The sequence below is a fragment of the Eptesicus fuscus genome, chromosome 17 (genome assembly GCF_027574615.1).
Source record: "Eptesicus fuscus isolate TK198812 chromosome 17, DD_ASM_mEF_20220401, whole genome shotgun sequence".
NCBI lineage: Eukaryota > Metazoa > Chordata > Mammalia > Chiroptera > Vespertilionidae > Eptesicus > Eptesicus fuscus.
This window is the reverse complement of record NC_072489.1, coordinates 44,360,185-44,386,909: the sequence shown is the minus strand read 5'-3', so window position 1 is coordinate 44,386,909 and position 26,725 is coordinate 44,360,185. Positions and strand designations below refer to the sequence as shown.

At 55.3% G+C, this 26,725-nt stretch overlaps 1 protein-coding gene across 1 annotated transcript; it reads right to left on the bottom strand.

Moving 5' to 3' along the window:
* Window positions 1–2,419: 2,419 nt before the first annotated feature.
* TRIM8 (tripartite motif containing 8) lies at window positions 2,420–17,334 on the bottom strand. The gene is made up of 6 exons (XM_008144249.3): window positions 15,746–17,334; window positions 6,164–6,259; window positions 5,595–5,828; window positions 4,562–4,593; window positions 4,318–4,433; window positions 2,420–3,978 (listed from the first exon to the last, which is right to left on the bottom strand). The coding sequence occupies exons 1-6, from the start codon at window positions 16,313–16,315 to the stop codon at window positions 3,371–3,373; spliced, it is 1,656 nt and encodes a 551-aa protein (XP_008142471.1). The 5' UTR covers window positions 16,316–17,334; the 3' UTR covers window positions 2,420–3,370.
* Window positions 17,335–26,725: the final 9,391 nt, after the last annotated feature.

The following is a 26,725-nucleotide window of genomic DNA, read 5'->3' as shown; positions in this document are numbered from 1 at the left end:
CCGCGGGCCCGGCCAGATGCGCTGGGGGAGGGGCGGGGGAGCGACCCGCCCCCAGGCCTGGCCCTCCCCGGCCCCCTGCACCGCGTCCTGGGCACCGGGACTGTTTCCGGCTGTTGCAGGGGGCACCCGAGTGCCGCCCCCCCCACACCTTGCAGCTGTTGCCCAGCTGCCCAGCCCCACCCCAAAGACAGCTGGGAGGGAGGCTGGGCGGGGAGCGGGGTGCAGCTGCTCGGCTCCGGGCTGGGACGGGGGAGGGCAGCGACATGAAAGAGCTGGGGCCGGCGGGGGCGGCGGGCTCAGGAAACCCCCGGTGGTCGCCTCCCCCCCCCCGACCCCGCCCTCGTACATCTGGGCCACAGGAGCTGCGGCCCCCTCCCTGCCCCCCGCCCCCACCCCCTCGTCGGTGGGGTGGGGTAGACACGCTCCCAACACCCAGCCCTTCCCGGAAAGGCTCCTTTCGGGGGAGGCGGGAGGGCACCGTCGGGTGTGAAAGCCGGCGTCCCTGAGCCGTTAGCAGAGTGAGGCACAGGGTGTGCCTGTGGGTGCAAGAGGTGCCCGAGCGTGCACACCGGTGCTGGCCGCGGACCCCCCGTCCCCCCCCACACACACACCTTCTCCAGCAGGCCGGCGTCCTGGGGCACTTCCAGCTCTTTGGGGGCCTCCTCGGCCCCTGACCGTTTGGGGAAGTGGGTGACAGCTGCTCCCACAAAGCCAGGGACAGCTGGGAGGTTGGGGACAGCTGGATGGGGTGAGCGTCTCCCTGCTTCCCTGGCTGCCCAGGCACCCCCCGGCCAGACTCCAGGCAGCTGGCTGTTTTGCCTACAGCCCGAGTGTGTAATTGTCTGGGCTGGGCTTTCAGGGCCGGGACAGGTGTGGGGGCTCAAGCCCATCCCACGGCCACCTGAGTCTCCTCTATCCCCAGCTGACGGATGTAGCTGGGGAGAGGATCCCTCCTGTCCGCTGAAACGAAACTAGGCCAAGTGGGAAAGAAATTGGGCAGCTTTCTGCTCTTGGCTTCCAACTCTTGGCACAGAAGACGTCCCAGCGTTCCTGACAACGAGAGAAAGGGACAGTGGGACAGGAACAGATGTGAGGGGAGCTAAACCTCTATCGGTCCACCACCACCTGCCCCCAGGCATCCTTCCACCCTGGGCGGGAGGGGGCTGCGCTCCAGCCATCTGCCCCCTCTCTTTAGCCCTAAGCAGGTGCAGGGGAAGAGAAGGGGCAGGCCAGCTGTTGCCATCCTGCTCCTGGCTCTCTGCCCAAGTAGAAAGGGGGAGCAGTGAAACAAGGGCCCACCCACCCCACAGGGTCATTTTCTGCTCCCACAGGACAGGACAGAGGTACTTAGCAGGACCGAGACTGGTTTGGCCTGGCCAGCAAACTGGCCTGACCATGTCCTCCAATCTGGCTCTCCTTTTTCCTGAGAAGCGGGGTGACCAGGGGTCGGTGAGGCTCGGACCCCTGGCACAGGACTTCTGCACGGCTTGCTCGAAGCTCCCGGGGCAGGCGGCGCTCAGGCCCTGGCTCTACCCCGGAAGCTTCTATGTGGAAGGTACAGGCTGCCTAACAACATAAGCAGATCCACGCAGTATCAGGCAACAAACCAGAGGTCCTTTTTAGAGGTCAGCTCCCCTGCAAAGGAGAAGGGCCTTCGGTGTGCCCCACCCCCTCCTTCCACCCCAGGGGCCCCTGTGGCATGCAGGAGCCTGGACAGTCCCTCATGGCTGCACTCCTGAAACCCCAGGATCTGTCAGAATTACCAGGGAGTTAAAAGTGCAGATTCCTGGGATCTCAGTAATTCCAACTGAGTCTAAGTGGAGATCTAAGATTCAGCCCTTCAGCAAGCTCCCAAGACATGCTAGACTTGGAGAAGCTCTGCCAAAGGGGATAGAGGGAAAGATGTGATTCTCATGTTGCTACCCTCCTTCCATGCCTCCCAGAGCCTAAGATTGTCCTGCCCGCTCTTCTTCCGTGCTCAGGGGCCAGAGCCCAAGTCACCAAAGGAGGCATGGAGCTGAGTGACCCCACCCTCCCAATGGGGGGCAAGGCCGTTAGACTCAGTTCCAAGAAGACAGGGTCTTGCTCTGCTTATGCAGTGCCTAGCACTTAGCATGTGCTCAATAAATATTGGACTGAAGGAGGTAAACTTTGCAAGACTCACAGGAAGGTTTCTTCCTTTGTCTGTCCTAAGAGCATGTTAGCAGAACCTAAGATGCCAGGGCCTATGCAGCCGAGGACTGGGCAATATTTCCCAAATGAACCCGGGGCTGAGGAGATGCAGTCAGTGCCTTACGGGTTGGCATTCACAGGCCTGGAACAAGCTAGAGCCAGAAGAGAATCAAGGCAAGGAGGGCAGGGGCTTGGGCCCCTCCCCACCCAATGCCTGAAGAGTTGGGGTAAGAGGCGAGGCAGGGAGTGGGACTGCGCCAGTTTATTAGAACTCGGATTTCGGTGTGTGCTCTAGACAGATTACAGAATACCTGCGCCTTGAGAACAGGAAGTCCACGATTCATACAAAGTGCTCACTACAGGAAGTTGCTGTGTCAAAATCCAGGCAAGGACCCAACTCAGGGCAGCCCCTCTTCCCCCGCTGACCTCAACAAGGGCTGTGCTATGGTTTTTTTATTTAATTATTTCTTTTATTTCTCTTTATTATTATTAATATTATTATTATTTGCTTTTGCTGTGGTCACTATTATTGGCAAAGTTCCTTCTTTTCTTTCCTGGACATGGGGTTCCTGTCTGTAAGATTCCACTCTGAGGCTGAAGGTGCCAAAAGCTGCTTGAGAAGTGGCCTTTGAACTCCGTCTGGGAGGATGGTGAGAAGAAAGAAGCAGAAATCATTCTTGGTTTAAAAAAAATTAAAAAACAAAAGCCCCACAATCTACAGGTCATTTCTTCCTCAGTCAGTGATCAAACTGCCCAAAAGAAAAACAAGAGAAGCAGACCAGTGGGCACTGGTCCTTCCTCCCAGGGCTGGGTGAGGAGGGTTGCCCCCACCCCCCAAGGCTTTAGGGAAAGCTGAGGCTCCTTCCAGCCATAGGGGTGAGAAGGAGAAGGCGTGGAAGAACAAAGGAGAGACAGAGAGAGAGCTCAGCGCCTTGAGGTAGACGCTTTCCCAACTCCAGGGCCACCTGCGGCCCCAGCCCAGACCAGCTCCCACTGTCACTCCACGTCCAGAGATTCATAATAAAAAAAATCAAAAACAAAGCCCAAAACAAAACAAAATCCAAAAGGACAAGACTTAGGGGAAAGAAGGAAGGGAGGGAGGACAGGAAGGTAGAAGGACAGGTCTCTGGATGCATAATTCCCGAGCCACTGGGGGCTGGGGGGGAAGATTCCCCAGCGCCCCGCCGCCCGCGTGGCGTTAGCTCGTCACGTAGTGTTTGGTGGATGGCTGCCCATACACCCTGTAGAAATCCTGGTGGCCAGGCTGCTGGGAGGCGTCGAGCCAGTCTCTGACGGCCAGGCCAGGAAGGGACTGGGGGACGGAGGGTGCAGGTGGGAGCGGGTGTGAGTATTCCTGCGAGGGCACTGTCCAGGGGAAATGGCCGGAGCGGGGGTAGGGCTGGTGGCCGCCATGGTTGGCCACGGAAGAACAGTAACAGTTGTCCACGGAACAGACGAGAATCTTGCGGCCGCCATACTGGGGGAGCATGGGCTGCTGGGCGGCGGAGCCATTGGGATACTGCGACGGGGGGAACACAGGACTTGAGTGCACTGGCTGGGCGCCTCCTGGCAGGGCCACCAAGTGCTGCGTGGAGCTGCAGGGCCCCAGGGGCTGCCCTGACTGGCCCTCGCCGCTGGCTGTGCCCGCTGCCCCGTACTGGCTGCCCACAGGGCCCGACGATGTCTCTAGGAAGCTGGCCTCAGGGAAGGCCATTGAGTGCTTGCGCTTTTCCGCCCCAGAGCTGCTCACGCCACAAGGGTACAGGGGGACGCTTTGCAGGAAGGGCACCGGTGTGCTGAAGGGGCCTGTGGAGAGTTTGGGACAAAAAACAATGAAGTTCACATCCTCCTCAGCCCTGGGGACCTGTCTCCTCTATAGGACCAAGCACACTATGTCAGCATCACCTTGGTTGGTGCTCACTACTCCATTAGCAAATAGATACTATTAATCCCATTTTACAGTTGAAGAAACTGAGGCTCAGGGAGGTAATGTGGCTTGCCCAAAGTTCCAGAGCTAGAAGTGGCAAAGCCAGGACATGAAGGAAGGTCCACCTAACCAGGCCATGCTGCCGCTCAGAGGGGAGGCTCTGGCATATACCCCTGCCCAAAGGGCTCTCTCCCTTCCATTGAAGACCCCACCCTCACCTTCTAGCATCTTCCGAAGCTGCTTCTCCTTCTTGGCCACCTCGTTCAGGAAGAGCTTGGAGTTCAGGTGGCCGATCTTAGGGGGAGAAAGGCTGTTGCCCGTGCAGGTCTGGGTCCTAGGGGTAGTGGACGGGGCATCTGCTGTGAGGAGGTATCTCCGGTGAGCCCGCCCTACCTCCCCCCGCCCCATGGGCCTGACCCTCCCAAGATGTGTTCCCCTGAGAGCTAGTAACCACCTGCTCACCTGTCCATTAGGATTTTCACAGATTTGGTGTTCTAGGGAGAGAGAAAAGGTTGTCAGTGGAAAAGGCAGCATGGGAGAGGGGAAGACAAGAACTGCCCTATCCTCACCCTCCCAGGCAGGGCAGCCCTTGGCTACAGGGTGGGGGGTGGTGGTGGGATAGTGGTGGTGTCTGCTTTTTTAGAAGAATAGCTAACATTTATTGAGCACTTACTATGTGACAGGCAATATTGCAAGTGTTTCTTATATATCCATCATTTTATCCACAAAACTACCCTAGAAGGAAGGTTTGCAGGCACTCAATCCTCTTATTTGAAATCTTTGGGGCCAGATGTGGAATTATTTGGATTTCAGAAGGGAAATATAGTGCCTGTACCATATATTATATATCACCCCCCAGTAAGCACCACAATTCAATACATCAATGTTTCTGTAGCAAAATGTTTGAATATGTGTACAGGTGAGATAAATAAAGACCATACGTTGCCAACATCAGTTCAGGTCAATTTTTGCTGTTAAATGAGTTGCCAGAATTTTTTTTCTTTGAGTATGCAGAGATTACTAAAATTTGGAATTGAGGATAAAGGAGAGTAGATCTGTATTATTAACCTCATCTGATAGGTGAGGGAACTGAGGCATAAGGAACATATAGGACTTGCCCAAGGTCACAAAGCTGGAAGGAACAGGGTGGCTCCAAAGCCCTGTGAGCACACTGGTGGGGGAATAAAGAATCGCAGACTTGCCCGGCCGGCGTGGCTCAGTGGTTGAGCGTCAACCCATGAATTAAGAAGTCGCTTGTTCGATTCATGGTCAGGGCACATGCCTGGGTTTCGGGCTTGATCCCCAGTGGGGAGTATGCAGGGGGCAAATAATGTTTCTATCTCTTTATCCCTCTCCCTTCCTCTCTCTCTAAAATCAATTAAAAACAAAAACATGTTTTTAAAAAAACAAACAAACATGTTTTTTAAAAAAGAATTGCAGGCTCCAAATTAGGAATGCCCCTGGGTCCCACCATCCGGTCCTGGGCCCAGCCCACCTTCATGAAGCTGACATCCTCTGTCTTGTCGAAGAGCAGCTGCAGGGAGCCCAGCAGCTTCTTGGCCTCCTGCATGCGTTCCCCAAGGTGCAGCGCCTGCGCTGCGTTCTCGCTGCAGAACTTGGCCTGGGCCTTGTCCAGAACCTCCACTGTCTGCCCCAGGTCCTCATCCAGCAGCTGGTGCAGTTTCTCATACTGCAGCCGCACTTCTTCCTTTAGTTGGCTCACCTTCTCCTGCGGGCACAGGGGGTAAGAGTGGGTGGGCAGGTGAGCACTGGGGACCACTGGCTGCCGCTTCTGCCCGTCTTACATCCTGGATGGTGGAGTCTGGGACCCCAAACCCCCAGACTGCCCAGGGTTCCTCAGGGCAAGGTGTCACCTGCTGGTAGCACAGGGTTCTGTGCCAGCTACCCCTGTAGGGCTCAGCAACTAACAGTTCACGGAATGGCTGACCAAAGGCTTCTGGCACAGAGCTGACCACACAGCAGATCCTAGCCCAAATAAGGACGAGCCCAAGGCCCTGCACCCAAGCAGCCCCCACCCCAAACCATGAACTTGGGCTTCGCTACCTCCACCAGGCGCTTGTCTGACTCGAGTTTGTACAGCTGGTCCTCAATGTCCTGCTCTCGCTCCTCCAGTCGGTCCTGCTGCTTCATCAGCATCTTCTGCAGGGACAGTTGAGGCAGGGGCGTCAGAGGGGGCTGCAGCTCCACCCCTTACCATGGTGAGATGGGTGAGCGCCCACCTCCCCTCTATAGAACAGACTCATCCTATAGATCCTTTGACCCAGATGACAGAAATTTCTGCCATCCAACCTCTCCTGGCCCTCGTGCAATCCCAGGGCCTGGTTGGTGACACTGTCTGGCCAGCCTGTTCCCAGGAGGAGAAAGCCTGGAATAGCTTCTCACACATATCTAAACCAGGAGCTTTCTGAGGGCAGGGGCAGGCCAGTCTTGGTTCTAAGCATCCCTCCCCCACCTCCGATGAATCTTATCATTCCTGTAATGCTATGAGATAAGTACTATTATTATCCTCATTTCAGGGAAGAGGAAACCAGAGAGGTTAAGTAATTTATCCAAAGTTCACCGTTAGTAAGTGGCAGAGCTGAGATACAAACTTAGGTGATCTGGCAGTAAGGTCTGTTCTTTTTAAAATAATTAATTAATTATTTTTAAAAGAATAGTTTATTGATTTTGAGAGAGAGAGGGAGAAGAGAGAAACATTGATGTGAAAGAGTAACATTGATGGGCTGCCTCCTGTATGCTCCCCACCGGGGATCCAGCCCCCACCCAAGCATGTGCCGTGACCAGGAATAAAACCAGGAATCCAGTGCCCAGCTGACCAACTGAGCCACACCAGCCAGGTCTATATTTTAAATCCTCACTCAAGTACATGCTTAGAGAGAAGAAAGGAGAAGAAGGGAAGAAGGGAGGGAGGGCATGAAGGAGGGAAGGAGAGAAAGAGGGACTGGGGATCAAACCCATATCCCAGGTATGTGCCCTGACCAGGAATCGAAACAGCAAATCCTTTGGTGCACTGGATGACACTCAACCAACTGAGCTACTCCGACAGGCAGTAAGGTCTGTTCTTATCCAAGGCGTGCTGCCTCTCTCTGGGATCCCTATTTTAGAGATCAGTGCCCTAAGCAGAGGGTCAAACGACCTTACACTTGGGAGCATCAAGCCAGCCACCCCCACCCTTGTTCTTGACCCTGAGAGCCACGCCTCTGAAGTCCCTGCTAACTGCCTCAGCCCCTCAGTTGGACCCAGGTGGAAAGGAGACACTGGCTCTCCTAAGACCTGAGGCCAGTCTGCTGGAAGGTGCTGGACCAAGCTACTATTTCACCCCTTCACATCCTATCTCTACAACCCCTATCCTCCCAGCCTTGCCCATCCCAGCTGCTCCAGCCATCCTGCCATCCCCCCTCACCAGACATACCTCTTCAAATAGGGTCTTGCTCCTGCTCAAGAACCCTCAATGACTGCCTCCTCTCAAACATTTGAGCATGGTAATGAAGGCTCTCTTAAGACCTGACAGTATCCTGTCCCCAACACTCTGTGCTCATTTGAACTCCCTGCACCCTGTTGATGGTTTTCTGCAGTCCACAGTGCCTCTTCCCTCTCCTTGTCTGTCCTTCAAGACCCCACTCCTCTAGGAAACTTCTCATGGCCCCTGCTCAGAGTTTATGCAGGTCCCGCCCAGTCCTGGCCATGCAAAGGGGTTGTCACATTCTGCCTGCCCTCTATAGCTCTGTTGTCCAATATGGTGGCCACTAATCACATGTGACTATTTAAATTTAATTAAAAGTGAAATTAAACATCAGTTCTTCAGTTGCACCAGCTTCAGTTTACGTGCTCAATAGCTGCATATAGCTACTGGCTAATGTACTGAATATTAGAGAGACAAAACAGCCACCATCCCAGAAAGATCTACAGGATACATTATTCTGTAATTTGTTTCATAAACCGTGGTTTGATCTCCCTACAAAACTCAAGGCCTCTCGAAAATAGGGCTTTGCTGCTATCTTTTTTCACCTCCCTTCTGAGCCAGGCCACACAAAGGCCCCAGCACCCTATAGATGCATAATATGTTTACTGAATAAACCCATGGGTTTTACACATAAAGTAAGGTTTGCAAAGCGAATTGCAGAGCCTTGCTCACAGTGAGTATACACTCAACAAGGAATGATTCTTTTTCTTCCTCGGTGTGGGCCTCAGAGTGACCCTCAAGTTTGATGCCATGACTCCCACTCCCATCCACACCCAGATGGCTTCCCAACCTGCCACCAATCCCTTTCTCACTCCCCACCCCGTTAGGCCAGTAAGGAGTTCAGTGACCCCTTTTGTGTTGGTGGCCAAACAAAACACCAGGACCCTGAGGAGCGGAGGAGGTGGGGGCGAGGCTCTTTAGCTAAGCTGGGGAAGCCTGGGGCAATCTCCCTGAAAAACTTAACCTTTCAATGACCCAGGACAGGACCTCTAAGAACCAGCCCTAGGAGACCTTGCCCTGCCCCCAGCACTTGCCCTTCCAGCAGGCTCCCCACACCAGCCCAACATGCACAGGGATCTGTTGCCAATCTGGGATTCAGCACCTGTTCAGAAACACTGCTGGGTGGGGGCAGGAATAGAGGTAGGTAGTCATGGGTCCTCCCCACCCGTGAAACAGCCCACAGTTGTGTGAAGAGGGCAGGCAGCGCCTCAGTGTATGGCCCAGATACATGCATACAGCTGCGCACACACACAAGCACACATACTGCCTCTGGGCCCCGCGAATACCTCATGCAGGTGTTGTACCAGGTGCACAGGTACTTGCATCCAACCCCCTTCCGGGGGAGGCTGGACTTCCTGAAGGCCCCAGACAATTGAGGGAGGCCTGCCATAAAGGCAAGGTGGCCAGGACACCCTCTTAGGAACATAATGCCTTTTTACCTCCCCTGTAGCAACTGGCCCTCAGATTTTTGCCTGCTGGATACCTTGTACCCACACTCAGGAAGACAGCGCCCCCCCTGCCCCCCCATGCATCTCAGACTTCAGGCCACTCTTGCCTTCCCAATGCCCTGGATATCTGAAAGCCCAGGTCCCATGCCCCAAGGCCCCATCACCAAACTCACCATCATCTCATTAGGGGTGCACCTGGGGCTGAGTCCCAAATGAGGGGTGGGAAAGGGCGGCCCCAGGTGGGTTCCCAGCCCAGTTCCCCTCAGAGGATAGGAATGGAGCTGCTCTGCTCCCACCCTCCAGACCAGTGGGAAGCCCCTCCCTTGTCCCCCTGAAACCCTCTCTGGGAGTTCGCGGTTGACCCCTCAGGGCAGAGCCATGGGAGGCACCTCCTGTCCAGTCCTGGGGGAACTTAGCCCTTTCTCTCTTCTTATAGGCGTTTCTCAGAGCCTTTCCTGGCAGCAAGTCTACCCTGGGACCCCGCAGCATCTTCTCTTAGCTTCACCAGTCCCAGGTCCTGGCTCCTGCCTGCCCACAGCCCTCTGAGGTGGGAGCCCAGGCCAGGACCAGTAAAGGCAGTGCCACACTCCCTAGTAAGTGGCTGGGTTTTCCATTTCCCCTCCCCCAGCTCAGAGGCCCTTGGGCTCCTGTCTAAGAACCAGCAGGGGTAGAACCAGTAGGTGGCTGGGTTTTCCATTTCCCCTCCCCCAGCTCAGAGGCCCTTGGGCTCCTGAGCAGGGGCCATGAGAAGTTTCCTAGAGGAGTGGGGTCTTGAAGGATAGACAAGGAGAGGGAAGAGGCACTGTGGACTGCAGAAAACCATCAACAGGGTGCAGGGAGTTCAAATGTGCACAGAGTGTTGGGGACAGGATACTGTCAGGTCTTAAGAGAGCCTTCATTACTATGCTGCAGGGGTAGGGGAGGGGGTCCATGCTGGCCAGCTTACCTTTGCAGGGAATGCCCTCCTTGGGGCCAGGTGATCTTAATCCTGCCACAGAGAACACCTAGGGGAATGCAGGGGGTTGGGGGACTACTGCCACCTCAGGCACTGGGAAATTGGGGAGACTTGCTGCCCCCTTCATTACCTCTCATCTCCGTTACACCAAACGCCTGAATCAGGTGCTGAGAAGCTGGAGGATGGGGAACAGAGGAAGCAAGGCCTGGACCCCTCTCTGCTATCAGCAGCCTCTTTCCATCTCAACCTCCAGGGAATTGCTGAGACCTGAGGCCCCATTGCCCACCTGGGAAAAAGCCACAGCTGAGATCATCCCACCTTGATTCAGAGCAAGGGCTCTCCATGTGGGGTGGAGGGCACTTTATAAACGTCCCCCAGCCCACAGTAAGTCACCTGGACTGTGGCACACCTCAAGTGTGCAGGAGGGGAGTGGAAAGGAGCAAAGTGGGGAGCCATGGTCTAGACTAGAAGCACTTGAGGGACCAGGCCACCTCCAGCAGGAGGGACAATATGAGCCCCAGCCCCGCTCCACAGGTGCTGGTCCAGATGGGACCTGCTCACTCCTGTCTCTGTCCCTGAGGGCCTAAGGCCTTCCATGGTCGGCTCCTGAATCTGTGAGGGCAAAAGCATCAAGGCTTCACAGCACTTCATTCCCATTTCTCCAAGGCCCCAGAACATCCTGCTTCTCATACCTGTCACCTAGTGTTCTAGACTCTGCGCCTTGAGCTGTTCCCTCTGATGCCCTCCCAACCTGGACAGGGGGCAATCACAAGCCCCTTTTCCTGCCCTGGGAAAGCCTCATGTCCCTGTAGAGCCTGACTGGCCAGGCCCAACTGGCATTTTTGGTGTCAGACTGGACTGGGCAGACGGGTGAGGCCATGGGGACTCTAGGCTGTATAAAAGTTAATAAATAATAATAAAACCCACAAGTCAACCTTGGAGAGAAGCAAGGTCAGGAGGGAACAGGGCCCCAGGGGCTGGGCCAGAAGCAGGCCTGAGGTTTTCAGACAAAGCCAGGGCTGGGTCCAACCGCCCCTGTGGTGGGAGGGTGGGGGCAGAAAGAGGGAGCTAAGCCACTCAGACCCCTGCTCAGATGACTCTCATGCTGGCTCCAGCTCTGGCTGCAACCCCTGCTCCAGAGCTACCCTATCCTAACCTCCTCCCCAGCTGCCAAACCTCCTCCCCACTCTCCCACTTAAGACCTCATCCCAGGAATACGTTAGCCTCCTCTCTCCTGGGCCACAGCACTCTCCCCTTGTCTCAGAGCAGCTTCTGCCTGCCATAGATGCCCCCTTTCGTGCCTCAGCTCCTGCCTCGGGCTACCTTGTGAATCTCCAGGCTGGGGCAACCCCAGTCCCAGAGAGAGGAGGTTACAGGGCAGAAGCCAGGGCAAGAAGAAAGGCAGCACCTGGGAGGCAGGCCCCGGCAGACCCCAGAGAGGGTTTCCCAGCTGCAGAGTCAAATTAGCTTTTGCCATGCAGAGAGCAGTGCTCTGGGGCAGCAGAACAAAGAGGCGAGAGAGAAAGCCCCCCTTTGTCTGGGTTTGAATGCCAGGCCAGCCGGGAAGGAAGGCTTTTCCAGAGCCAGGGATGAGGCTGCCTGCTTAATCCAGGGTAGGGGCCCAAATCAGGCTCACCTTCTTCCTATGCCCACCCAGACTGCCCCCAATACAGCATCACAGGATCCATCCAGGATGCTACCTCTGATGCTGCCACAGCAATAAGCTCACCCTAAGGTGAATCCCATCTCCCCCTTCCCTCCCCAATTCCCACCCCACCAGGTGAGAAAAGTCGCACAAGACTCACAACCACCAACCACAGCCTGAGCAGGCAGTCACACTAGCAGTCATGCACTCACACTCAACTTCACCTTGTAGGTGTGCGGCATGCTTGTTCACACACACACACACACACACACACACACACACACAATCTTTCTGATCACACATACATAGACAACTACAGAATTAAGTCAGTCACTCACATCATACCTTCTCAGAGATACACACACGAGATACAAAAAACTGGTCACATGTGAGACACAGCCAGGCATGCTGGCTACACACACCTGCAGACTGACATGGATGCACAGCTACTCAGAGTGCAGGAGGCAGAGGAATCAATAGGATGTGCATGATAGGCGCCCGGCTGTGTCAGCAGTATCCTGGAGAGGAGGTAGGGGGGTGGGCCTCTGTCTGGGGCCCATGGAGCAAGGCCAAACCAGGCCCCCTTCTGTGTAAAACTCAGGATGGTCAAGGAAGGGGCACTTATGACCCTTGTGCCTTGAATACACACAGCCTCCCCACCCCAGCTTCCACTCTGCCCAGGAGTATGGTGGGGGGGGGGGGGGGAGGAGGCAGCAGTGGGCTCTGCACTGCCTGAGTGGGCTAGGCCAGGACACCCTCACTCCTACAGCCTGCCTGACACAGACACATGGAGTGGAGACCCAGGGTCCCTCCCATGCAACCCCTCCAGCCAAAGGCAATGTGAGAGCCACTCCAAACTGGCCCAAGCAGTGGGATCCCCTCCATAAAGAACATCTCAACTCCAAACCTCCAAGAATGCAAGGAACATTTCCAGCCTTGAGCTGGGATCCTAGGCACGACACAGGCATAACTATGACCTGAACACACACACACACCTTGCATAGCCCCTCACACAAGATAACTAGGGCTTATCTTGAGTTATCTTTCCATGTTGAGGGGGGTCATGAGATAGAGGTGATCACAGCTCATACCAGTACCATGTTGTTCAGAAGAACCCCTCAACCTAGGGGAAGGAAGAGGATTTGAACACCAAGGCTGCCAGGCCTGAACCCACCTAAATGTCCTAATCTTAGGCCCTTAGGACCTATTTAGGATCTGGATATGTCCCAGAGAGTGGTCTCTGAGGCCCATGCAGTGGGCATCCAGGCCTCAGGGCAATGTGGCCTATACACTGGCTTCCCAAGTGTAGAATGGGGCCGTGGACTTCGCAGGCCTAACTCTGAGATCCCCTGCTAGTCCCCACCACTGAATGGAGGCCCTGCTTGCCTTCCCACTGGGCCCCTGGCCCATGCACATGTGAGTGCTTTTGAGTAAGCAAGTAGGGGCCACCAGGGAGAGGTTGATCAGGGTTTTCTATTTCGAGCCAATAGAGCATTTCAGTAGCCCCCCCTCCCCCCTCCCAGGACAGAAGAAGCACAAGAAGCAGAGCCACATTTAAGGCATGTGCTAGGTCCCCCTGCTTCCGTTTCTATATCCGGGAGAATCCTGTTGCCCTCATCCATGGTACCAGAAGAGGACCTTTAGGACGGATTCCCAAGGGAAAAGAGATCCAGGAAAAGGCCCCTCCCCCGCCCCGTTTCCCAGAGAGGATGGAGAATGAAATGGGCTCTTCCATTCAGGTTCTCCAAGGCTCACTCCCTCCCCCTTGGTGGGATCCCCCTTCCTCCACATTCACTAAATCCAACTCACACCGAGTGGTGGGCTACTGAAGGCTTTCCAACTCCAGTACCTGGGGCACCAGAGAGAATCCTGAGGGCCTGGAGTGGGGGAGCTGGAGGGGGACGAATAGGAGGGGGATGAGACTCAGGCTGGGGGGCACAGATGCTGAGCAAATAGAATTGCACATCTGGCCCTGATGCAACCCACTACTTCTGAGTCCCTGCTCACGCTAGGGACAGGAACTAACACACACACATACACACACACACACACACAGAGGCATGCACGCACACATGCACCCAGCTGCTGACAAAGTTCGGGGCCTGCTCCCATCCAGTTCCTTCCATGAGCTGGGGATCAGGGACCTGCCGGTGGGAACCCCAGGATGCACTCTGCATGCATGTGCCATTCCTCCCACACCCCAACTACACAACCAGGAGACAGGTGCATTTGAGGGCAAAGACACTTGCCAACACACACATCTAGAGATACCCTCTTACTACCAAGTTAGGTACAATTATGTTTTCTCCTCCACCCAAATGAAAGACACCCCCAGCACAGACACAGCTAACAGCAAAACCTTGGGTGGGGGCACACAAACACTCCTCACCCTGGTTGCTGTCCCCTCCTCTGTTTCTTTTAGCCACATTTCAGATTTCCCCCTCCTCTCACTTTCCCCTGCCAATCCCAGGACTGAGAACTGGACAGCCCCTTCCTCCTGCCCTGCCCTTTCCCAGCCTCCTCTCCCAAGCCCTCCCATCTTTATTAACAGCAGCAGCTTCCCAATACGGAGGGAAACCTGGGCTCTGTTTGCCCTGGGGCTCATCTGCTTCCCCTAGGCTTCTGCCTTTACTAACCCTAGTGGGGAGGGAGTGGAAATGGCTCCTCTCTCCACCCCCCACACTTCCTTTGAGAAACCAGAGGCCCTGAACTGGCACAAAAACCCAGAGCTCGCCCATCGGATTGGAAACTAATTATACAGCAAATTTTATTTGTTGTCCCTGCCCTCAGCTTGTGGCAGCCCTCTTGCCTTTTGTTAGTTGTCTGTGTATGTTTTTTTCGGCTAAACACTGACTCATTCTGACTGTCCCTCCAAAGGAAACAGCCCCCATCTACCGCCGTCCCCTGATCCTGCTTCCTCATACCCAAACTCCCCACTGGCCTCAACTAGCCTCCAGGGGCCCCCACCCAGAAACACTCCCAGTCCTACCAAAGCCCAACCTCACCCCCAGGCCCCAAGCTTGGGCTTCTGAAATGGCTCATACAGTCTCAGGCCAACCCCCTTCCTCGGGTATGACTCAACTCTGAAAGCCAGGGGACCAGGGAGGGACCGAGGAGGAGCCCCCCTCCACCGGAGGGGACGGAAGTATTGCCTCAGTCCAGCTCCAAAGCCTGGCCCACAGGCCTGAGGGGGAAGGCGGTTTTGACATTGGCCGCTGCTGCAGGGTGTATACAATGGGAGGGGATGTGGTTCCGTAATCACTCAGCCGGCAGCCCAGGGGAGCCAGCTGCCTGAAACCAGATTGTAAGGCGGCTCAACCTTAAACCCACAGGATTCTTTTTCCGTCTTCCACTTCCCCTCCCCAAATGTGGGAGGGCTGTGATACAGGGCTGGGCTGGGAGCAAAGGGCTCAGGGTGATGAAGGCACATACTTTAAGGTTTGTTCATGCAGGAGCGTTCAACACACACACAGGCACACAGAGGGCTGCGGTTCCCACACACGGAGTGGGCTATCCAGAATAATCCAAACAGTTGAGACACTGTCCGGACACTGCTGGCTGTCCAGGCCTTGTCCACACAGATACGGGAGTTCTGCGCTCCCTCCGGAAGCTCCCCTCCACCCCCCAATGCGTTTCCAGTAGGGCTTGAAACTAACATGGCTGCTTTTGTTTACTTCCTCATTGGTATGCCAACATCATGGATCATGTCAGCCACAGCAGCGGCACCAGGACACTCATTACATAAACAGCAGCTGGAGATGCAGAACCTGGGTCACTGCCTTGGTGACTTCCTGTAGGGCCTACAGAAACAGGGCTGGGGGAGGGAGCTGTGCGGAAAAAAAACGGAAAAGCAACACCCAAACTCGACTCTAACAGCCCCACACTTCAGTTCTACAAATGACTCACAAGAGCACAGGTGCAGAAATGCATTAAGTAGCCGTGGGGGATCCTTCTTCCCAGAACCCTGCCCCCAAACTCTCAGAGTATTAGAGGCTCCGGGAAGGGAGCTTCTGGCCTGAGGTCACGAAAGTCAGCCTGCCTGGATGGGTGGTCCCAGGCGGTAGGGAGTGTGTGTGTGTGTGTGTGTGTGTGTGTGTGTGTGTAGGATACTTGCCCGGATCTCATTCCTCCGGATCTCCACGTCGCACACCGAGTGTCCCTGATGCGCACCGCTGTAGTAGCAGCAATATTGGCACACGGCCACCTGCTCGGCCTCGCAGTGGTAGAGGCGGTAGGCGTTGTGCTGCGGGCAGCTCCAGGCCCGCACGTCGTCCGCCTCCACCAGGAGGTGCCCGCGGGCGGTGGAGGGCTGCTGCAGGTGCGTCTGCACGTGGGACTGGCAGCAGGGCGCCTCGCAGCGCAGGCAGACCTTCTGTGCGGGCAGTGGGGGGCCGCGGCGGCAGAACACGCAGTGCAGCGCCGTGGGCGGCTTCTCCACGTGCAGGGCGTTGAACTTCTCCACGATGTTGGTGAGCTTCAGGTTCTTCTCCAGGCCCGGCTTCTGGTTGTAGGCCTGGTTGCACTCCGGGCAGCGCACCAGGCCGCTGTCCTTGGCCCACGCCTCGCCGATGCAACCCCGGCAGAAGTTGTGTTTGCACGGCAACTGCACCGGCTCCACGAAGACGTGCAGACAGATGGGACAGATGAGTTCCTCCTCGAAGCAGTTCTTCCAATTCTCCGCCATGGCGGCTGCGGGCAGGCGGCCCGGGCAGGCCTTCCCAACTCCCCAAGCCTGGGGGTCCGGCCGGTACCGCTGTAGGCCCACCGAGCCCCGAGCTCCGGCCCCAGGAGGCCCCGACGGTCGCTCAGTCACCAGCGCCTTCCGCGCGCCCGCCCCCCGGAGGGAGCCTAGGTCCTCACGGCTCGCGCGCAGCCGGTGGCGTCTCGTCCTCCCGAGCGCCTAGCGGGAGGTGGCGGACTGCGCCAGGGCCGCAGCCGGGGCACCAGCCCTGAAGGGGAGCGCAGGAGTCCAAATTCCATATAAGAGGCCGCCTCCCCGTCTGCGCGGCTAGGGCAGCCCCGGCCCGCGGCCTGCGCTGGGCCCCGCGGCTGACATTGGGGCGCGCCCCACGGCGGACAGAGCCCGGGAACCGCACACTTCCTCCGGCGGCGGCGGCGGCGGCGGCGGTGGTGGCTCCCTCCCGGCTCCCCTGCGCCGCGCGTCCCCTCGCCTCGTCCAGGGTCCGAGGGCCGGGGAAGCAAGTGCGGCCGCGCCGCGGGCTACTAGATCCGGGCCGGGCGGGCGAGGCGGGCCGGCGGTCTCCGGGCGGGGGCGCGGGCGCCCCTCGGCGGGCCGGCCGTCCGCGGGTGCGGGCTGCGGGGCGCAGGCGGGCCGACTCCGGGGCGCTGCGTGCGCGATGGGGCAGTCATTCAGATGAAATTCCAGTCCCCGGCCAGAGACACCAGCCCGCCTCTGCCTTCCTCCTCCCTTCACAAATAGAAACGGAAGGGGGAGGGAGAGAAGTGGAAAAAAAAAGCCAACCAGAGAGGGAGGGAGGAGAGCCCGGCGGCGCTCCGGCCTGACCTCCTCGTCGCCACTTCTGCGCTCCCCCGGGCCCGGCGCCGGGCGCCCCCGCCGCGGGAAGACCCGCTCCCCGGCCCGCGCTGGGCGGGCGCTCGGCGCTGCCGGGGGAAACGGGGGTTGATCAAACTAGAAAGGAATTTTTCTCAACTGCTAATGAACCGGAGGCTCGGCTGCCGGCCTCCCCTCCCCCCGGCCGGCCCTCCCCCTTCGCCACCCCAGCCTCACCCCGCCCCCCCCCCCCAACACTTTCTTTTCTTCTCGGCCTCCGCTCGGGTCTGGACGGCTCCGGGCGGCGGTGCGGCCGGAGCCTGCGCGCGGCGGCGGGGCCGGGCCGCCTCCCTCAGCGCCCAGCCATCTTGGGCTCCTGCGGCCGCGGCCCAGGCGGAGCGGCGGCCGGGGTCCGGGCGCGCTCACTCGAGGGTCCTGCAGTTCTCTCTCCTCTCTCTCTCTCCTCTCTCGCCCCTCTATCTTCTCTCTCTCTCTCTCTCTCTCTCTCTCTCTCTCTCTCTCTCTCTCTCTCTCTCTCTCTCTCTTAAAGGGGAGAGCTGGCGGCCTCTCTCAAATTAGGAGAGAGGGGAGAAAATGCCAAGTCCCGATTTCTCTCCACCTCTGCTCCACCCACCCCGGTCCTTTCCAGAAAATAAAAAAAGATTAGAATTGGAAGAAGTCGGCAGAAAGGCGAACGGCGGCCTCCCCCCCTCGCCCCCCGGCTGCTGCCCTGGCGACGCGTCCGGGGCGGGCCCGCGCCAGTCGCTCCGTCGGTGGGTCCGTTTGTCCGCCCGCAGCTTCTCAGCTGAGGAGGGGAGGGCGCTCCGGGCAGGGTCTCCGCAAGGGCTGTCGCCTCAGAGCTTTATCCTCAGATCAAAAAAAAAAAAAAAGAAAAGGGATATAAAACCCCAACACTCATCACAGCCACCTTCAGCCATCTTGCGCGTATTATTTTGGGAATAATCTGTTTAATAAAAATAGCTGTCTCTAGCCCCCTCCCCCGCATTCTGGGCTCCCCGCCCCCTTTTAATAATCATCTCAAGAATAAAAATGATCTGCGGGCCGGGCAGTCCGCGGCAGCCTTTTCCTGCCTCGGCTCGCTCGGGCTCCGGCGCTCCTTCCCCCAGGAAGGGGGCGCGGTGGGGGGACTGGCCGCTGGGGCTCGGGAAGGGGTGCGTCCCTGTTGCCCGCCAGTTGGCCTCCGCCTCCGCTGGGAGGGAAGGGCGCCCTGGCTGCTACCGCGCCGTGGCGAGGAGGGCGGGCGAAGGAGGGGCCCTCGCTCGCGGGACCGGCTGGAGGGGCGCCCAGGGGTCCCGGATCTTCCCACGACGGCCCGGCCCGGGAGTCTGCCGGCCGGCGGGGGGGTGGCGGGTACAATGGGCTCCCCCAGCCGCAGAGTGCAGCGGGCAGGGCGGGGACGCGGGCGGGCAGGGGGCTGCGGTGAGCCGGACTCCGGAGCCGGGGCGGAGAGAGGCGGAGGGTGGTGTTTCTACATCACCGCCGGTCCCGCTACTCGGGAAGGGGCGGAGAGACGGGGAGGGGGAGGCGAGGAGAAAGCGGCAGCGTAACCGCGGCGCCTTTAATCAGCACCCGCCGGTTCGGCCCACCCGGCGCAGGAGAAATAAATGGACAGGCGAGGGTGGGGCGGGGTCGGGGCGTTTTGTCCGGAAGTGCCGCTCCAGCTGCGGCGGCGCCCGGCTCCTCCCCTTTTCCCTGTCTGGAGTTGGAGGCTGTTTCGGAGGATGCTCCTGCTATAGGGCCCCAGGCGGAGGCCCCGCCCCTTTAAGGCGGGGCAAACCAGAGCTCCTCACGTGACCTGTACTAACTTGGGTTCATTAAACATTGGATGGGAGGAGCGTTCCGCGCTTCTTAAAAGGGCGATGGTGCCCACCTCTTCGTGGGCTTCTTCACCCGTCGCTCTTTTTACCTGAGAGGAAAAGGAGGGTTGCTAGCTCAGTTCTCTGATGGGGTGAGCAGGTAATTGCAAAGGTTCACTGTGGGACAATTTTCCTATGTCCTCATCACTTTATCCCCCGCTTCTGACACTTAAAACTACTAAGCAAGATTGATTGTTAACATTAATAATTAATATTAATAAAGAAACGGAGGCTTGCCCTAACCGGTTTGGCTCAGTGGGTAGAGTGCCCGCCTGCGGACTGAAAGGTCCCAGGTTCGATTCCGGTCAAGTGCATGTACCTTGGTTGCGGGCATATCCCCAGTAGGAGGTGTGCAGGATCAATGTTTCTCTCTCATGGATGTTTCTAACTCTCTATCCCTCTCCCTTCCTCTCTGTAAAAAAATCAATTAAAATATTTTTTTTTTTAAAAAAGAAAGAAACAGAGGCTTAAAGAACTGAAGTAATCTACCATAGGTCAATCAGTCAGTCAACAAATATTTAACAAAAGCCTTTATGTGCCAGGCATTTTTCTAGGACCCGGGGAATTCCTCAGAGAACATGTACAAAAAAATTTTTTTAATTAAATATGTAGGATAATTTCTGTGATAGGGGCTCACACACCATTCTCCAAAAATGTGGCATTTGAACTGAAACCTGCATGTTTAGGAGTCAAGCAAGTGACAACCTGGGGGAAGAGTGCTTTAGAGGAAAAACAAATGCAAAAGCAATAGGTTGGGCATGTTCTAGGGCAGAATGAAAGCTGTGTGGTGAGGGAGAAGACACGCAGGGGCTAGAACACCAGGGCCTTCCTTGTAGGTCATGGTAAGGAGTTTGAACTTGAAGCTGGTTGTGAGAAGCTGTCATATTTGGGATATATTTTGGAAGTAGAGCTAATAGGACTAGATAAGGGTTAGATATGGGATGGAGAGGAATCAACATATAATACTAATGGAGTAGGAATGGGATCAAGATGTGCTTATCACTGTACACAGTATATATCCTTCTGAACTTTAAAAACATTATATATTTTATGTGATATATATGTTTATATGTGTGTGTGTATATTACCCCCCAAATGTTTAAAATGATTCCTAGGATTTGGGCCTCAACAAGAGGCTGAATGGTGGTGCCATTTACTGAGAAGAGAGTGGAAGAGGGGTAGGTCGGTTCGGGTGGGGAGATTTTTAGTAGTTGTCTAAGTTGACTCAGGTATCCCAGTGGAAATGTTGAGGAAGCAACGGTACACACAGACTCAAGGGGGAGGTTTGTGCTAGAGATTACTATGGATTTCAGAGTCATCAGCTATTACATTCTAACTGGTAGAACAAATTCAAATCCAGTTCAGTATGACCCGTGGGTGCTGATCCTTCCATAAAACCAGAGGGCCTTCCTGCTCCACAATCTCTCCTTATTCCTGATGTGAGGGCTAATGTGGGCCCTTCAATGAGAGAGTCTGTGTCTTTAACACTTGGCATCCCCTCACAAGCTGAACAGATGAAAAATGAATGAATGCATGCATGTCTCAATGAACAAAAAAGGAGAAAACAGGTTTCAAGTCCTAGTCCTTAATTCCATATTCTAAAGATGGTGCAAAGAAATAACGAGGCCTAGCCTTGGCTGGGTGGTTCAGTTGGTTGGAGCATTGTCCTGGCGCACCAGGGTTGTAGTCTGCATCCCCAGCTTGTGCAGGAATCAACCAGTGGGTAAATGGATAGGTGGAACACCAAATCGATGTTTCTCTCTCAAATCAACAAATAAAGATGATTTTAAAAAGCAGTAACACAAGGTCTAGCTTGGAGCCAGAGGGTCCTTTTGTGGCCTCCTCAATGATGACCTCCATTATTATTTATTTAGATAATAAATCTAAAGGATTCCTCTCATTTCTCACCTTTCTAGTCTGCTCCTTTGACTTGTAAGACATCATACTCTTCTGGTTTTATTTTTTTAACCACAGACTTCTCTAATTTCCATCTCATAAGTGCTGTTGGTCTTCAGAATCCTGCCCTCCATTTTCTTCTCTTACTATTCTATACCTGCTTCCTGGGGCATCTCATTTGTTCCTATGGCTTTATTACTGTTTATACACTGATGACTCCCCAGGCAGTGTCTCCGGCCCAGATCATCAGCCTCCTAGTTGCAGATCCATGTAGTCAACTATGCTCTCCACTCAGATGTCCCACAGGCACCTTGAATTCAATGTATTGGAAATGAAACGTCATCCTTTTCACATTCCAGCCTGTTCCCCTTCCACTGTGATCCCCATTTCTGTCAGTGGACATGTCAGTCACTTAGTTACCAAACTAAGGATTAGGGGGGCAACCTTGACATCTCCCTCTCGTCTCTCTTATCCATTCAATCAGTCTTCAGTTCCTATAGCTCCTACTCTTAAATCTCTCTCTGATAATTTACTTGTACACTGGTTACTCACTTAACATCTTCGCTTGGAGGTACAACAAACATCCCAAACTCAACATGTCCAAAAACTATACTAATTTTTGCTCCCCCTAAACCTCTGCCCACTGCAGTCTTCTGCTTCTCGGCAAACATCTGATAGCCAACCTTTCAGCAAATCTTGACTACTTCTTAATATCTCTATTACTTTATTATAATCTGTGGCCTGGATTATTTCAGTAGGTCCTAACTAGTTTCTCTGTTTTTGCCCTTACTTCCTGGAGTCAATCTCAACAGAGAAGCCAGAGTAATTTTTTAAAAATACAAGTCAGATTATGTCAATTTTTTGCTCAACATCTTCCAATGGCTTCGCACTTCAACCAGAATAAAAAGCAAACTTTTATAATTACCTGCAAGGTCCTATACAATCTGGCAGGGGGGCGGTTCAAAAGTGAAAGCTTGATGCCTGAAACCATATACTCTAGGCAATTTGGACTCTACAGTTCCCAAGAAGAGTTTTGGGGCTTTTGCCCGTGTTGTTCTGCCTGCCAGGGAGCTATTGAAAGTAAAGCCCCTCTTTTGCTCATTTCATCTGTAAGCGTCCTTCAGGTTTTGACTTAAATGTCATTTCTTTCAGGAAGCCTTTTGTTATTTTTAAATATATTTTAATTGATTTTAGAAAGGAGAGGGAGAGTGATGAGAATCATCGACTGGCTGCCTCCTGCATGCCACACACTGGGGATGTGCCCTGAACCATGACCTCCTGGTTCATACTGAGCCACGAAGGCTGGGTTCGGGAAGCCTTTTAAAATCTCCCTAGATGGAGTTGGGCACCTTTTCTGTGTGTATACCCTAGCATATCCCTTTAATAAAGGGTTAACACTAATTGAGCAATTACTATGTGCCAGGCATCTTATGCGCATTATCTCATATAATCCTTGCAAAAACTCTATGAAGCAAGTATCCATTTGCAGATGAAAAAAAACGAAGGCACAAGTTAGTTAGCCTTAGTCACACTGACAATAATTGGTGAGGCTGGGGTAGGACAAAAAGCAGCTTACTCCTTCCTCTTTTATGGCTCTTCCTTGTAATTGTTTCTTGTCTGTTTTCCCTCACTGCATTATAAACTCCTTAAGGCCAGGCAGGCCTGTGTCGGCCTCCCAGCATGTAGGAGAGTGCCTGTTATAGGTTTGTTGAAAGAACAAGTGAGTGAATATATTTTCTAGTTCTTACCCTTTCCACAGTGGTATTGTAGAGGCTTCCCTGTCTTAGTATAAAGGCTGAGACCCCGAGGGCCCATTCTCCTTCCTTTCAGGGCTCTCAGTACTAAGATGGGAGATGGGCTGGCAATGGGTGAAATTGGAGAAACAAAGGAGCAGAGGTGTTTACTTCAGTTTTCTGGCCCCAATAAGGCCACTACTCTCATCACAACTTCAAAGTCTCCCTTGCCCCTCAAGTTACTCAGAGAGCTAAGCCATACAACCAGGGACAGCCACCAGCATCATCTGGCTCTTCCTCCATCCTGCCCTTAGCTCTCTCCCAAAGGCTTTCAGGCACTAAGGAAGGAGGGACTGGCCAGTCCCATGCCTCCCATAGAAGGGGCCTGGAGTTGACCGTCCCTCCCAGACGACATCCTGACCTACCTCTACAGTCTTGGGACACAATTCCTGCCCAGCAAATCACTCCCCTCTGGCCTCCCCACCTGCTTCCCCTCTGCAGGCTGCAGCTGCCTCAGTGCCTGTCAGGCTGGGTTGAGTCACTTCAGCATGCATTCTCCTTCTTGTCTGGCCAGTTTGGCAAATCTCTCAGGCTCCTCAGCCCCTGGACCTGGAGCCTGTGGGCACCCTCGCCTGGTCCCTGGAGCAGTGCTTCTTATCCCCCCACCCCCAGGAGCCCTTCTCTTTCCAGAACAACCCCAGCCTAGTCCTGTCTCTGGAAATCACCTAAGCACAGGATCTTTGGAGCAAGAACCTCACTGACCCTGGATCCTCTTGGCTAGTCAGATGAGGAGGGTTGGATAAGAACCCCACCCTGGTCTCCAAGGAGAAAGGGGAAAGGTATGGCCTGGGCCATCTGGGGTTGTTAGCCTGGCTCCAGACCCTCCCAGGTCCCTGGCTCTGACTGCCAGAGGGGCCGAGTGTCCCAGACAGGAACTGCTCCACTGCTCCAGGGACCAGCCACAGCTCAGTAGGCGGTCACAGCCTGAAGGAGGAGAGCTGTCCTCCTCCTGGGTAAGGTCCCCAGATCCGGCTAGTTCTCACAGAAGACAGGGAAGGGGGCTAACCGTCCCTTCACAGGAGCTGACACCCTTCCCCCTGCCCTCTTATGATGCCCCCAGGACCTATGCCACCTGCCCCAGTAGAACCCCCTGGGTGCTATCACTGCATCTCACCCCAAGCACCAAGAGAAAAGACCCTGCTACTTAGGCCTGGCAGCAAGGGAAAGAGTGCATGAGGACACAGAGCAGTGAGCAGGGCCCAGGAACTGTCTCAGTGCACACCGCCTGCCTGTCTGTAAGTTCCCAGGCAGTGGCTCTCTCCCCCCCACCGTGCCCTGGAGAGACAGGAGCTGGGCAATCCAGGGAAGGGAGAGCCACCCACCTCCTCACCCAGACCAGGCCCAGAGAGGTTGATAGGAAGGGTGGGCGGGCCTCAGTGTCACCCAGTGGGTGTGCTGGTTCTGAGGCTGCTTGTCCATCCTGCCCCAGGCGCTGGATTAGGAGGTGGAATTTAGCAGTCTAGTGAGGGGAGTGGCTGTCTCTTGGCCCAGCTGGAAGTGGGAGCAAGGACTCCAAACGGGAGGTGAGGAGAACTGAGGGGATAGGGTTTTGGTGAGAGGAAGAGAGAAGAGGAATGAAGAGTCTTTACCCACCCATTCATCTCCCCAGACTGTGTTCCATGCTCCTACCCTCTTGACCTGAGAGGAATTCAAAATCAGTGAGAGAGAGACTGTCCCTGCAGAGTCATTTCTGCGTGACTGAAGAGTCACCAGCTGCATGATCCTGTTCCTTGCCACCCCCACCCCCACGCACATTCTCCCAGCAGCAGTTTTCAGGACCTTTCCCCACTCCAGCTTCTTTTCTTTTTCATGTTGAGAGTACATTCATTAAAGCCGGGGACAGTGAAACGAGGAAGGACTTAAGACAGAAGAAGCAACAGGACAGACCGAGGCGGGACTGCTTTGGCTCACTGAGAAGTCAGAGAAAAGGCGGCCTCGGAGGCAAATTCAGGGGTCAGCCCGGGACAAGCTGCCACTGCCCACTGCACCCCTGGTTGCAAGTCTTGTGGGGTCCCTTAGAGTTTAGGAGATTCGTGCCTAAGAGGGAAGGGGGGGGGGAAGGGGCGGGCAGGAAAGGTGCACGTGTAATCCCAGCTTCTAAAAGGCCGAGTCCAATCCACCCCCTCTGCCAGGGCCCTGGGCTTCCCGCTCCCCGACTCCAGGCAGCCAGAAAGGAGCACAAGACCCGGCACTTCTGCAAATCTGTTTAATGCACTTAGATTACACAGGGGAAGAGGGGCACGAAGGAAACGACATCTAAGTGAGGCAGCCAACGTTCTTACAAAAGTTCCTGGCTGGCTGCAGCCCCTAGGAACCGAGTCACCATTGACATTAGAAACTAATGAACATTTTTACAAAAGCCTGCTTATTGCAGCATTCAGGTACTTGTACAAAAGGAGGGCTCTCTCTACAGGGCTCCTGACTTATTATAGGAACCCAGGTACCTCACCTGGCACGGAGGACCTGGAAGCTAGAGAGGAAACACAACCCAATACAAAAATAGTCAAGGGATTTCTTTACTGGTCTGCCCCATAGGGGCACCAACTTTCAGATTTTTTCCCTGCTCCTCAACTCAATCTCAAATCCCAGTCCCAAGACCCTGTGTTTATTTTTAAAACGTTCTAGCCCTTTTAGACTCTCCCCAAGGCTTCCCAGTCCCAGCGCTGGAGCCTGGCCCACGGAAAGGGAAGAGGATGGGAAAGTGCCAGCTCCCTGGCCAGATCTGAGACCTTGCATGAGCCTCTCCACCCCCTCCGAGTGGCAGCTGGGTCTGTGGTCCTTACAGCCCGTACTGGACCTGAGGAGCCACAGAAGTCTGCCTTGTGTAGCAGGCAAGCAGCACGGGGGTGCCCCTTCCTAGCACCAGGGACTGGGAGGGTGGGGTAGGCCAGGCAAACCTCAGGGAAGCCTGTGGAAGAGGCAGATGAAAGAGGGAAGCTTCTTACCGCCCCACTCACTATGAGGTCAGGGCTCCGAAAGGGCTGCAGGGAGGGAAAGAAGGGATACATGTGGTGAGCACCCACCACGTTTCAGGTGCTGTGCTATGCACAGTACGTGGTCAGCCTTGCTTGTCCCCTCACCAGCCAGCTTAAAGGAGAACCCCTGGGAAGGCATTGCCACACAAGGGAAAGGAGGGCTGGTCAGAGACAGTGGGTGCCCTGCCACTGCCCTGTAGGAAAAGGAAATGGAGGCCTGGCCCCAGCATGACCTTGGAGGTTCCCAACATGGGGCAGGCAGGGGCCACAGGCTTCATGGGCTCATCGTCTCAGAGCTCACCTACTGCCTCCCATACTGATGACAAAGCTTATAAAATAGCCCCCTCCCTGTCGCCAAACCAGGCAGGTGGAGGCAGGGTTCCAGAAAGAGAACTGGTGGAGAGCAGGTCAGGTGGCAAGGAAAGGAGGAAAGGTGATGGCACCTCTTTGGCCACGAGGCATCAGAAGACAAGAGCTTCAAAGGCAGAGATGCTGTGGCAGACGGAGGCCAGGAAATGTCCTTTTGAAAAGTTCTGAGAAGGCACAGCTGCTGCCAACGTCCGGTCCAGAGGGTTGCACCTTGGCTGCTGGGAGCCTGGAGTCCATCTCTCCCAATACTCCAGAGGCTGATCTGCCTTGAAGCTCTGAGTTTGATGGGATTAACCAGGTAGCCCTAAGGGTGTGTGCAGAGAAGGGGCCAGGCCCCTTGGAAGTCCAACTGCTGATCCCTGGAGAGACGGTCACTGCCTTCATGGCCCCCGGAGGCAGCTCTTTGTCGGGATCTCCCATCAGAGGGGTCCTGGACCCGTGGGCCTCCTGGTGTGTATGGTGGTATTGGCGGGGCAGAGCATAGTCCTGTGTGATCCCTGACAGACAAAATGGCTTTGCTTTGGACAGGCCTGAAGGGTGATCTGGAAATAGCAGTCCCTGGAGTTGTGGGTAAAAGGGCATGAACGGGGCTTGTTGATTCCAGGACAGAAGTGGGAGATCATCCAAGAGGGACCCCAAAACCACAGGCCAGAAATAGGGTGGCTTCTGGGA

Coding starts and splice junctions, on each gene's coding strand:
- TRIM8 (XM_008144249.3), bottom strand. CDS start 16,315: ATGGCGGAGAATTGGAAGAACTGCTTCGAGGAGGAACTCATCTGTCCC. Junction 4,594..5,594: donor AGGATGTCAGCTTCATGAAG/GTGGGCTGGGCC, acceptor CTCTCTCCCTAG/AACACCAAATCTGTGAAAAT. Junction 4,434..4,561: donor GTGAAAATCCTAATGGACAG/GTGAGCAGGTGG, acceptor CACTACCCCTAG/GACCCAGACCTGCACGGGCA.